At 43.8% G+C, this 13,587-nt stretch overlaps 1 protein-coding gene across 2 annotated transcripts in view; it reads right to left on the bottom strand.

Moving 5' to 3' along the window:
• Positions 1 to 929: 929 nt before the first annotated feature.
• LOC125300839 (collagen alpha-1(XXIV) chain) overlaps positions 930 to 13,587 on the bottom strand; it is a 108,186-nt gene continuing 95,528 nt past the window's right edge. For both annotated transcript variants that reach the window (XM_048252977.1, XM_048252978.1), the window contains 13 exons: positions 11,351 to 11,458; positions 10,874 to 10,981; positions 9,634 to 9,687; positions 9,345 to 9,407; positions 9,196 to 9,249; positions 8,572 to 8,607; positions 7,531 to 7,566; positions 7,150 to 7,176; positions 5,956 to 6,021; positions 5,127 to 5,295; positions 4,772 to 4,881; positions 2,729 to 2,947; positions 930 to 2,488 (listed from right to left, as the gene is read on the bottom strand). In XM_048252977.1, the coding sequence (XP_048108934.1) occupies positions 2,342 to 2,488; positions 2,729 to 2,947; positions 4,772 to 4,881; positions 5,127 to 5,295; positions 5,956 to 6,021; positions 7,150 to 7,176; positions 7,531 to 7,566; positions 8,572 to 8,607; positions 9,196 to 9,249; positions 9,345 to 9,407; positions 9,634 to 9,687; positions 10,874 to 10,981; positions 11,351 to 11,458 (1,197 nt within the window). In that variant the 3' untranslated portion in view covers positions 930 to 2,341. The remainder of the gene's footprint in view (positions 2,489 to 2,728; positions 2,948 to 4,771; positions 4,882 to 5,126; positions 5,296 to 5,955; positions 6,022 to 7,149; positions 7,177 to 7,530; positions 7,567 to 8,571; positions 8,608 to 9,195; positions 9,250 to 9,344; positions 9,408 to 9,633; positions 9,688 to 10,873; positions 10,982 to 11,350; positions 11,459 to 13,587) is intronic.

The following is a 13,587-nucleotide window of genomic DNA, read 5'->3' as shown; positions in this document are numbered from 1 at the left end:
ATGGTAGGCTACATGTGTGGCTGAGGTTGCTTAGATTAGAAATTGAGTTATAAATGGCTCCTGGCCTATGGATTATAGGGGTTTCCATCTTGAAAGATTTTTTGCTCTAACATGATATATTTATAAACTGTTCACTGTAGCAGTCTCAAACTGCACCATTTTTCATATATCATTTAAAATACATTCAAGTTTAATATATTCAATTCAATATATTGGCATGAGCAATCACCCCAGGGCGTTTTAGAAAAGCTAAGACCGACATCCACCAAGGACTTGAATAATTCCCTCTTTGAAAAGAACCATGACCAAAGATTGCCTATGTCTATCCCAGTAGAATTTTACAAGATAAAAATAAATGGAGGGACAGAGTGTGAGAGATGGAGGGGTGGGGTGGGGAGGACTGGACAGTAAGGCAACAGGTGGAGGTGGATGATGCTTTCTTGGTAATAGTTTTCCCTGTGACACTTTATTCACTTCAGATTGTTTCCTGTGTTCCACACAAAATGGAAGGGTTCATGATGTGCTGGATGCATTTATTCCACGAACACTCAATCTTACCTGAATCTTTGCTTGGCCTTCTAATAAGTACACTGAAATTCTGTCTAGGCCTACATCAGAGTGCATGTCTTTAAAAACACAGACAAAAAACAGTGAACACCCTCAGCAACTGAAATGATCCATTCACAAATATGCGTATAAGGATCATTTTGGGCCCTATGAAAGAATATATTTGCAGCTCCTTCCAAAAATAATAATATTGGCTATTATGTTCCATGAGGGCCCCCTATCGATTTATGGCCCTCGGAATCCTCCAAATGCCCGTCTAGGTAATGTTACAAAGAGAATCTTGGAAGTGGTTAGTTAGTATTAGTGAAGAGATTTCGACCTTAACAAAGCTACAACCAGAACAATAACTACTTTGGGATTAAAACAGTTTTTATTTAATGTCAACACATTTCATATTTACATTTTTTTATTTAAATCCTCCAAAGTATTTATTTAATTACAGTTCATTCAATGCTATATAATTTAACACATGAAGATTCCTGTTTATGATGTGGTCTGGCTCTGGCTATCTGTAAGCTGCCAGTTAACATTTCAACAATCACCAACTGAGAGTGGAAATATAAAAGGAATAAACATGTCACATGTTTGTGTGTGTGTATATATACACAAATACAAATTTAACATAAATAGTTATTTGAAAAATTGGTAACTGACCAAATAGATCTCTGGGAGATAGTATAATTTATTGGGGTGCAGTAATTTGAGAGAGAGAGAGAGAAAAAAAACAAAAAAACAAAAACAAAACAAAACTTAATATAAATAATTAACCATATAATGTCAAAATATACACAGGAAAAATGTCTAACTCACTGATTAACTATTTGTGTCTATTGCAGCACCATGGAAAAGCCAATGTGACATAATTTATTAACACAATGTTCATATAAATTAAGTTTAGTACGAAAGAAATGACCAAATTCAAATAAGTACTTGTACAACAGAACATATCTTGATGTAGCCAGTACATACAACTTTGAATAAAATCTTGACACAAGCACCTACACTTGAAGGCAAAACATACAGGAGGTAGAGCACCATCTGATACGATGTACGAGTCCAGGGTGGACAACGGATTTAAATTTACAAATAATAACAAAAAAAAGACTTGATTGAAAAATGCAATTATTTTATTCCCGCAAATAATGCACAAGCTATTGCACTCTTAGGAAGTTATATGTAGACAGTGCTCCACTGGTGGAGTCTGTATTCCTCCATAGGCAAATGGGCCTGGTTGGCTAGAGACGGGTAAGATGGGGTGGGGAAAACAGGGGAAAGGAGGTGGGTTTCGGGCCTTCTGGGGATTCAGGTAGGGAAACGGGGTAGCAACCTTGCTCTGGGTACAGCAGTCACTCTTGGTCTGGACACACCATACCCTAGCACCACTACTTGGACAAAAACAACAAACAAAATAAAAAAAATAAAAAAATAAAAACAACCAACAAACAGAGAATACAATATTCTTGATAATGTGTTGGCAAATGACCCTCGTCCTGTGCTCCCTTTTAAGGACACAAATCCCTCCGTTGAGTTCTGTTGAGTTCTTCAGAATTAGTCAATAGTCCTACAGATAAACGCTGTTACTTCGTTTGGCCATCGCAGGGGGACTGGTGTGGCTTTTCAGAGGAAGCTGCACTGTACTCTGCTTGTGACCCCTTGACGGCATCCATTTTGAATGGATAAAGCTGAGGTGTTCTACTTCTTTTTTTTTTTGTTCACAGGCTGTTTGACCTGACAGGGAGAGGAAGAGAATGGGTGGGCGAGCGAGCACTCCCTCCTAAAGAAAGCAGATAGGCCCCACCTCAATGTGTCGCAGCTCTCCTGGCTGCCTAGCTGCGAGCCCCTGGAGGTTAACGATGGGAAGCTGATAGGTGTCCTGAGTCTGAAAAAGAAAGCGCGACCGGTGCCAGCTGCCATCTTGAATCTAACAGGAGACAAGAGAAGATATGGCCATTCAAGAGATAAACAAAGTTAATTTTACTGATTTAGAATTCAATCTATTCTCAGTCTGTATTCGTCATTATTGAGCCATTATCAAGGGCTAATAGCTATAAGCCATTATTGAGGGCTAAATGAGCCACTGTTCAATTGCACTATAAAGTCCACACAAGCAAATTCCCTAAATTATTTCACAGTATTTTACCATCAGAGACTTGGACCGTACCTCACACTCATCCGAGAGCACATAAGGTTCAAGTAAAGTGTCCATCTCAAAAATCTGTCCATTCCAGCCCTTGAATTGTAACGGTGGTCTTTGGCTCTGTGACGCCGTGGTTGACCCTCGTGGTGGGTCATTCAGGCAATGGACAGTGATGGTCTGCATGGCCTCTGTGCTCAACAGGTGAAGGAACTTCATTTGGACTTTCCCAATGCCAAATGTCATCTATGATTGCCAGGATGAAAAATTGATTTGAATGAACACCAGGCCAAGCAACATTTTAATTGTTCTTCAAGATACCAATATGAACAGTAAGACCGCATCATGCCATTATCTATACAGTTAAAAATACAGCAGAGACAGTTACATTTATAACTACAATACTTACTATATTGACAGCCACATTATAAAGGTTCACCTTGGCAAAATGCACATGCACACATTAAAGTGTTATTTTGTAGGGCTGTAACAATATGCGTATCACAACCGAAATCGCAACAGTCATATGCATGAACCTGTCGCGATTTGATAAGGCAGAATCACGCTACACCCCTTCCAGTGGTTCTTGCAGCACTTTGCAGCTTAGGCAGCCGCTTAACCAACACACGTCTTCCGCCATTGCATTGTCCAAGAATAAATAAATAAATCTTGTAGTTTTCATTGTAGAGCTATGCGTGCAACTTTACCAAACAGTAGCCTATAGAAGTAGCCTACCCTAAACCCCCTCTCCTTGCCCCGCACACTCTCTCTCACTCAATCAACACGCCCCTCAGCATGCACATTTAATCCAAATAAAACATTCACAATTAAATTGTGAAAGCAAGGATGACAAAGCTAAATTGTTATTAAATCCGCTTAGCATCATTAGTAGGCTACGCTGCGCAAATTTGTTTAAAACTCTTGCATTCAAGTTGACTGATCATCTCAATATCAATGGTTTCAAAGACTCAAAAGGCCCTGTCCCAAGGAGAAAAAGTATTACCTTGAAACTTAAACACACATGGGGAAACTGAACAGTATACTATGATAAGATAGCTAAGGCTAGTGTAACCGAGGTCGTAATTCGTCCGCCGCTCACGGCCCTTGAACTTGCCACCTCAACACACACCGGCATGGGAGTCGAACGCTCTAACCACTGAGCTAAAAGCCCAGGCATCCAACTCCGCAGTTGAAACCGTTCTTAAAGCTGCAGTTGGCAAGTCTGACAGATTGAGTGGACTTGAGGGGACCAACATTTTGAATGTTTACAACTCTCATGCCCCTCCCCCACTACCATCGAGGACGCTCTCATCGAGTTTGTGCTTATCAGTGCGCAGCAGACTGCACCAGACTGTGATTGACAATCCGATCTCACACAGCCCTGCTCTGATTGGACCAGAAGAACCGGGAGCTGTGGATTTTTGCAAAACAAATAGCAGGCTCTAGGTGGAGGTAGAAGTGCGGTTTTTCCCCCTAAAACTGGCTGATTTATGTTGTTCTGTTGGAGCATAGTGTCGGTTTCAGTGAATATGATCAAAAAAATCTTGCCAAAGTTCTGCAGCTTTAAGGTTAGGGGTGTGAGGATTTACACAAGCAACTAGCATACTAGCTCAGTTCAACTCCGTTGACTGATCACTCCCATGATCCGGGTCGGCACCACTGTAACCGAGGTCGTAATTCGCTAGCATGCTAGCTCAGTTCAACTCTGTTACACTAGGCCTAGGCTACTTTGTTTACAATATTTCCAGGCTTCAACCAGAGCTGCTGACAACTGAATCTGTAAAAGAAATAGTACCTAGCCTAGGCTATATTCTTTATAATTTGTGCTGTCATGAATATCAGAAATTCAGTAGGCTACTTTCTATATCAGTTGTTTATATATCAATATCATTTTATATCATCATATAATATTGTATATTATTATTATATAAAATATGTGTATGCAGGCTATTCAGTGTTCAAAGCAGTCCAGTTTATATGTTCAAATATTCTAATTCTCTGTTCCAAAATATCGAAATGTTATTTAATAACCCCCCCCCATACTTTATACTGGAGGAGTGTTGAGGTTACCTTGTTTGTTGCAACTGGGTGGATGCATGTTTGGCCACCTGCTGTGAAGTTGCAGAACACCTCAATGGCATCTGACGTACAACCCAAGTTTGGGTCAATCCAGAACGGTCCTAATGGATGGGGGTCAGGAAAGAGACCGTTACAATACCAGAAGAGTAATTTGCAGATGTTTCTTTACCTTTGTATCTTTTGGCTTGCATCTACTAAAAACAACAACTTTGTTGGAAATCTATGTTCCTGCAAATAGACACATTCTTCGGATATAACAAAACATAGGGGCCATGTTCCTTTTTGATTGGTGTAATAACAGGAAGCTCAGAGGGTAAACATTGAGAGAGGCCAGGCAGACACTCACCGTCGGCTAGCTTTTGTTGGCAGTCTAGCAGGTCCCTGCAGAATCGGGCCGGATTCTCTCGGGTGCCGATGGGCTTCTTAATGCTTTCTATGACACTGCTGAGGTAGCGCAGCGTCTTAAAGATCTCCGAGTTCTGATCCACTTGGGCCATCTCTGTGTTCTGGAAGTTCTGTGGGTGTAGGAGTGGGCACATGTGGGAAAGGGTGAAGATGCATGCGCAAAATATAGACATTAGAAATAAACACAATAAGACATTACAATTAAACACAACCAACAAATTATCAAGGTAGAAGCCATACTTGATGTCATGAACGTCATCTCATAATAATTCACAATTTACATATGAATACAGAATCTATTTTATAATTTTGTGTTATAAAAAGTAATGAATGTAAGATCATTGACAAGACTGAGATAAAACTGATATGGAAAACATGTTAATACATTGACTACATAATTGTGTATCGTTTGTTCGGTGTGGTGTGGTAGTCTTATTAACCCTGACCCTCACATAAAAAACTTTGGTTTGAACCAAATGTTCCAAAAATGTTTTTTCTGTCCATCAAGAGAAAACAGCTCTTTGCATGCAAGCACATTCCTATCAAAGCATTACACAACCATTTACGCAGAAAAGACATGCAAGCTTTCATCAACACAGTCCCCCAATTTCCTCCGTTCTGCTGGAACAAGAGGGTGAGAAATTAAACAGATTGATGTAGAGATGGAAGGGAGAGATATGCCAAATGTGATGGCGCAAGACACGGAGAAAGGAAGGAGGTCAAGTGACTGAACAGCAGGGCGTGGAGGGACGGGGCAGAGGGGGGATTACCTCCATGCGATAGGGACCGTTAGACTCCATCAGTATCTCCATTGCTGTGTCAACATCCACACGTTTCTTGGGGCATAAAGTGAGAGACAGAGGGTTAGGATTCTGAGCGAGATAGGGAGGAGAGTGAAGAGGAAAGCAAACAAGAGCCTGAGTCAACAAACCAACTCCACCACTCACCGTGGGGTTGGTGGGGGTGGGGGGTGAGGGTTGGGGGGGTGGGGGGCAGAGGACAGACAACGACCCCGACGGACTTGGACTCGACTGCGAGCGCTATCCTCCCGTGAAGTGTACACAAACATCACATTCCACCCGTTTTCATCATTTTTTATCATTTTTTTTTTAATGAGCCTAGGCTCAATAGTGACTGAACAAACTTCCCCACCACCCACCCAGGGTGTCAGGGGGCACTTAGGCAGGGCGCCTCTGCACTTTCATGGGGGTCTGGGGTAACAGTGGCACACCACGGATTCGGCTCATCTTTCCTGAGGTGCTGATGCTACCCATCAGGGGCCATATAGAATGCCAGGGCTTCATGTTTTCCAGTGGGGTTTATGAGACAGGTCACGTTCCCCGAGCACAGAGTGTGGTCACATTCTCCACGTGGGGAAATTGCTAGTGCCGGTAAATGCAGGGAGTTTTTTTTGGGGGTATTTTCCTGATACATGCTAGTCTCAGCTAAAGCTCAAAGTTTGGTCCGGGGACCACTGGTGGTCCGCAAGCTATCCTAAGTGGTCCGTGAGCAGACGTGGTAAAATATAATATAGATGAGTTGTTTGCAATATTGAACCAACAGTTCTGCAACACTGTCTATGTAAGATATGCCAGTTTAAATCATAACAGTCCTCTGACACAATAAGCAAGGAGCCGAGACAATAAGCAAGGTGGTTAAGTGAGTAGGCCTATTGTGTAGGCTTATATACTGTTGAAGTAGGTCTAATCTTTTTTTTAGGTGGTTTCTTTTTTATTGATTAAGTGGTCCTTCGTCTGAAAAAGTTTGAGAAACACTGATCTAGGACACAGAGCTAATAGGTCAACTTAGCAGCTTTCCTGCCAAATAGACGTAGCATTATATCAAATGCTTTGTAGGCTTCTGAACCTGGACTGTGCAAGTCATGGCCTGTTACCACACAACCATAATAAGGACTGCAGGAATCAAAAGGAGGTCAACAGTAATGATACAATTAGATATATCACCGTAGGGCCTGGAGAACCAGGAGGACCCTAGAGAAAGAGAGAGAAAGAGAAGATGCAATATTAATAAAAACAGTGGAATCTCGCTGTAGAATATGAATTGGTGCAACTACTGTACAATGTGAAAAAACATGCAAAACGCATTGCAATGTTGCACTGCACTACAGAGACCTATACAGACACACGTGGCTATTTTAATGTAGTACTGCAGAGTTTATGACCAGTTTAAGCTGAAATATAACCCAGAATTTAATGGCAAGTTTTAAATTAAACTGATTAGTAATATGGTCATATGAGCTAGGAGCTTGAAGCAAAAATAGTCACAGCTTTGAGGCTTCCATCCATCATATGTACAGTAAAGCATCCTGCAAGAGAAACACTTACTCTGGGCCCTGGAGTCCCTCGTGGCCCCTGGGGCCCCTAAAACAGAAACAGAAACATGCCTCGCGTTACTATGGTAACCCCTGAGGCACACTCAGAACTATTCGAATTTCATCTAGCAGCAAGCCAGCCGCAGCACATGAACACAACAGAAGATTCACGAGATGTGTTCGATTATTTAACTCGGTTGTGTCATTATGTTTGCAAGGGGGGTCTAACTAGTGACCCTTCCTCTGAGCATTAAAAAGGCCCATTAGGACTATGATGAGGTCAAACCAATAACGGACGGACTCAATAGTAATGGTTGTTTACAGCCAGTCAACAAGGCTAAGGGGCTTTCAGAGTGGCCACAGTAAATCAGACAGGCTTGTATAACTAAGTGCAAGCACACTAGGGAAGAATGTGACTGCCCCTACAGGCAGACTGTGAGAACTGCACATAAAAACACAGGAGAGCTGGGGGAGATGCAGGCTGAAGCTGGCCTCCATTATGGAGTGTACTATGGTTAGGCCCCAGCATACAAGCCAGTCTCCTTCTCTTCACTCTTTCTCCCCTCATACCAGTGTTTGTTGTGTGTGTGTGTGTGTGTGTGTGTGTGTGTGTGTGTGTGTGTGTGTGTGTGTGTGTGTGTGAGTGAGTACATGTAAGCTTACATATTTCCATTCGGAAGGAATCATAAACAGTTTACATGACTAGGCTGGAGCCGAGCGCTGACTCATAGAGCGACCCACCTCTGTGATCTACAGTGCAAACATTATGACAGTGTATTTCCTGTCTGCACATTTCCGGAGAGTAATGTGGCTAAATCGATGCAACCATGATCAGCAACCAAGTTTACTTGACCTATTGTGTCTCTCTAGGACAAGCGCTCAGCACCTCGCTAACAGTTAGGCTGTCTACATTGGAAAGTCCAACGCCTTGGAGACACATGTCAAAATGTAACCAAAATGCAAATGTTTACATTTGAACATGTCTATGCGGTCTTAAGAAACCCAGAGTGCAATTTCTGATGTACAATTAAAGTGACAAGACTTCTGTGCTTACCATTTCCCCTTGGCTTCCTGTTGGACCTCGAAAGCCCTAGATTGAGAGAGAGAGAAAGAGAGAGAGAGAGCGAGAGAGAGAGTCAAAAGAGAGAGAGAGCGAGAGAGAGAGTCAAAAAGAGAGAGTGAGGAAAGAATCAAAAGTGAGAAAGAGTGAGAGATAGAGAGAGTGAGAGATAGGGAGAGAGGAAATAATGTTATATTTGACTTTTTCCAAATTAGCTTTTTTTTTCTGGAGACACATAAAATTAAGCAGGTGATTGTGACCTCACTTTGACAGAGCTGCCCTATTCCCATCTCCTGAGGGAACAGTCAGTATGGAAACACTTAAGGGTTCTGGCACTCTGTTGCACTTAAAAAAGTTCTCGTTAAAAGTCTGTTTGTCTTGCAAACAACAGGGAGTTCTATTAATTCATTGTGGAGCAGCAGGTAATATTTCCCCCCCCTAGTCAGTCTCACAATCTTTGTGCATACATCCCCTTCAACGTGAATCCAACTCTGTCCACTGTCTCATATCCATAATGCACAGTATGTCCACTCTCATACATACACAGGGAAACCAACCACAAACACGCACGCACGCACGTAACTCCCACACAAACAGTTAAAGAAATGAAAATCTTACTGGCATGCCCACTGGCCCGATCATCCCTGCAGGACCGACAGGACCCGTGAATCCCTACAGAGAGCAGAGGAGCGACTCCACATCAACACAAACACGGGCCAAAGAATGGAGAGAGAGAACATCTTGTTTTTTCCGCCTTAAAAACCTACCACAACACCGATCGGGCCTTTTGGACCAGCTATGCCTCTGAAGCCTAAGTCTCCGTCTGGTCCCTACAACAAAACAAACAAACAAATTAACAAATAAGACACTTTGAAGCCTCATAAACAAATAAGAAACTTTGAGCCTTCAGCTTGGTTCATAACTGAAACCTCATTGATTTCATTTGCAGTCCTGACTTTATCAAAGAGCCATAGAGTGGACAGTGAGGCTCTTAGACAGCAGAACAGCGTGAATGGTGAGAATGGTTGCAGATCGAGTGAAAGGGGGTACACTAACCTTTGGGCCGGGGAATCCTTGGAGGCCGCGCATACCTGGGTCTCCTGGTTCCCCCTGCAGGAAATGGAAAATAAGCACCCAGTCTTTGACAAGTCATTCAACCCAGACGGGCCCAGTCCAGGAGAGCGATGTGAACCATTTTCACGTCGGCCTCCACTTCCCGTCTCTCCATCTCCCCTTACCCATGTACATGCCGTTTTGTCTGGCTTTGACAAGGCCCACAGGAACACCCACCCACCCACCACAAAACACACACACAAAAAGTGGGGCACACAGCGGTGATTGTGTCTGGGTACTGCTTGTCTGTAGACATGGGGGTATCTCTGTCTCTCTCTCTCTCTCTTTCCACATCATTCACAGTGGGAGCTCCTTTTTTCACCTCCATTGGGATTGGTCGAGACGGGACGGCAAGGCAGGAGCAGCGGCGGCCGCCCTCGCCAAGAGGGAAAGGTGATCTGACCGGCGGGCCCCGGGCCCTGCAGTCTCCATTTCACCTCCTGGCAGCGCTCTCATTACTCGCCCACCGCCAGCAGCGGTTATGTAAGAAAAATGGAGCACATCGTTTTCAGGTCCCCCCCCCAGTCTCCCCCTCTTCGCTGCCTCTGTGTCTTACATAAGCCATCTCTGCCAGGCGGAATGCTTCCAGTCCTCGCCTCGCTGTGATCCAAGTGTCGGAAAGGCACGGAAAGAGGCGCATATCTGACCCACCGCAGCTTAGCTTCTGCCTGGCTGCTATATATAGATCCACTTATGGATTAAAGGCATGTGTGGGACTTTGTGTGGGCCCTTTTTGGCATAGAACGACCCAAACAGAAGAAGAAGAAGGGAAGCGAAAACACAAGAGGCCTGATTCAGCTGCAAGGCGATGAGCCCATTCATCTCTCTCTCTCTTGCTCTCTCTCTATATCTCTCTATCTCTCTCTCTCTCTGCCTCTCTCGATGCATGTGTTTCATGTGACGCCAAGTAAACTAACTGAGCCAAGGGACTATCTATCATCTACAAACAAGCAACATAGCAAAAGTCGTCTATTATCTAATTTACATTCAACAGACACATTTGTTCCAAACAGCACACACACACTGCTGTGAATGCTTACATTTAACAAGGCCTTGACTGGCCTGCTAATGGAGCCTAGCGTTTGCATTTTCAACAGTGTTTTATTATTGAGGACCACAGTGGTAGACAGTGGTAGTGTTCTGTCTGATGGATGGGCTGATCTGTGGGCACAGAGATACTCACAAGTTGTCCTTTGGCCCCGGGGTCACCCTCCCTTCCCTGGTCTCCAGTGCTGCCTTCCAGACCTTTCATTCCAGCAGGCCCCCTCTCTCCTGGAAGACCTGTCTCGCCCTGCGGAGAACAAACCCACCCCAGATGGAGTTAGGAGTACAGCGGCGGCCATCAAATGAACTTCAGTCCCTCCCTGTTTCAATGGCAGCCGGGCTGGCAGCGGGAGACCTTGACCAGCCTAGTGTTTACATCAGTTATCTTGACTTGAGTATGGTTCTCATCACACATCTGGGATCCTGACTTGTGTAGACAATCTGGACAAAGGCTTTGGTTTGAGGGGGCCAAAAACATTAAAGTTGCCTTTTTGAAGTCAGATAATTCCACAGTATCACTACCAGAGGGTCTTAAATAAAAGGGGATGTTGAGTGAAAGGGAACAGAGCAGTGGTTGAGATGCTGTGGTGACCACTTGGTTCTTCAGCTTCCTTACCTTCAGGCCTGGAGGTCCTTTATCACCAATTAAACCTGGAAATCCTGGTTCACCCCTCGGCCCTGGCAGGCCAGCTCGTCCTTCTGGACCCGGAATGCCACGTGGACCCTAATGGCAAGACCGTCAGTCAGCCAGTGGTGGAATACTGTTCGAATCAAGCCTACCATTCACATATTACCAAAATCATTGAGTAAAGGATTCCCTCAGCTGTCCTATGTCCTAGCATTGCAATGTCCATATGACTCTAATGATGACAAATTTTACACTGATTATGACGGATATTTGTTAACAAAAACAAACAAAATGTTTGTAAAATACTGTATGCTAAACAAGGTTACTTTCAGAGCTTTTAAGCCTGAACTGTTGATATGGTTCATGTCTTCTGTCGTCTCGGAGACTGCACATGCCTGTATTGTATTGTGGCATTTAAACACATGCAAACAAATTACCTAGCAATTAGCAAAACAAAGAACTGAGGCTGAGTTATGTTATCATTCTGATCACTAACATTACAAGCATGGCTTACATCGAGGTGAAGCTTTGCACCACAAAACATCAAACCTCCACATAGTCCGTGACAATGTGTTTAAAAGGTCTCCAAACACACTTTGCTCTGTTATTAAAACGAGTGCATACTGGTTTTCCATTGAAGAGAGAGAGAGAGAAGTTGAAGAGAGGGTGAGTACAGTATGGGAATAGCAGATGGCGAGTGACAAGCTGCACGTACAGGCTCTGCTGCTGGCAGGCCACTCACAAAACTCATGATTGTGTTTAAATCCAGACGCAAAACAAAGGAGAAAAAGAGACAGAGAAAGAGAAAATGCAGAGGGGCAGACATGTAGACTGTTGTTCCCCTGGTGATGGTCACAGTGGGCTGGTATCTAGCGCTGCCTGTCGGACTAAACTTGCTGTGGAGCAAATGTTCAACTGGTGTTTCTAAGCCAGGAGAGGCTTGTGGTGGAAACCACAATATTACCAACTGTCACAATCTTAAAATGAGACTTGTGCTTTTGTAGGGTCATTTCAGGATTCCTCAAGCAGACTTTTCTTAAAAAGACTTTAAAAGATGGCAAGGCACTCTGTCTCCTGCCAAGACAACTGTGAAAGTTGGCTGCAGACATACCTCAGTGAGTACTGAACCAATCTAGGAGCACATACTGTACATAGTCTATAAGCTATGTGGTCTAATCTTGTCTCTGGCATGCTGCTGTTTCCTGCCTGTTTTGTGTTTGCATTATTAAAACTGAGAGGAAGGTGGATGGAAACGAGAGGTGAAGAAGTCAAAGACGAAACGAACGAGCAGAAGGACTACAGGAAGAGAGCGAAGGAGAAGAGGGAGAGTGAAAGTGACCGTGCTTAAAGTCTTGGCCAGACAGAGGTGCAGGAACTCCATTCGGTCTGTTTAGAGTGGAAACAGGAGCTGGCTTCTATCTTTCCTCCCCATCTCCTGTTTATTTAGTGGGTCTGATTTGGAGGTTGCCATGACAGATTCCTCACTGCTTTGTCTACCTGCTGCCAACAAAAACACCTGCCGGCCAGAGATTTCACCCTCGGCTGGGATGGGAGACAACCCTTTCATTCTTTTGTGAATTCACATGGAAGTAGGAAGCAATAATAATAATAATAATAATAAAAAGGACTGGAGTAGGTCGACTCTGCTCTCCCAGGGCACTTCTGAGAGATCGCCGGGGTCTTGAGTTTCCCCCCTGTGTGGTGTGTGTGTGGGTGTAAAATCAGCCTGTTTCCTGCTGGACACTGCTAAGGGCTCTCAGTGCTCCTCTTAACTGCAGGGACATTAGCCTGCACCCCCTGCCTCTCCACTCTGCTCCTCTGTTCCCTACTGTTATGCAACCAGCGTGGGCTACAGGCACCTTCATAAAGACTACACACTAAAAAGAAAACATACAATTTGTCAAATTATTCCTCAGCCCAGTCAATCAAGAGAAATTTTAGAGGAAATGTTCCTCTTCTGCTGCAACCATTTAGCCTGGGAAAAAGTCTACTGACTCATGTTAAGGTGGATTATGGCAGGAACTCAGCATGAGGCAAGAAGTACTGACATGGGTTTATTTCTCTAAGCTGATTATTGTACTGTACAAGTTGCCTTTCTAACAGATCTTTCTGCAGATTGAACAGCAGCTATTTGGCCTAATCGGTGTGGCGTATGACTTTGGGATATTTTCTAAATTGACTCTTAAATGGAGGGAGAATGCAATGGCCAAATGAGGCCCTGAGGC

The sequence above is a fragment of the Alosa alosa genome, chromosome 9 (genome assembly GCF_017589495.1).
Source record: "Alosa alosa isolate M-15738 ecotype Scorff River chromosome 9, AALO_Geno_1.1, whole genome shotgun sequence".
Lineage (NCBI taxonomy): Eukaryota > Metazoa > Chordata > Actinopteri > Clupeiformes > Clupeidae > Alosa > Alosa alosa.
The sequence above is the reverse complement of the archived record's forward strand: the minus strand, read 5'-3'. Positions and strand labels throughout refer to the sequence as shown.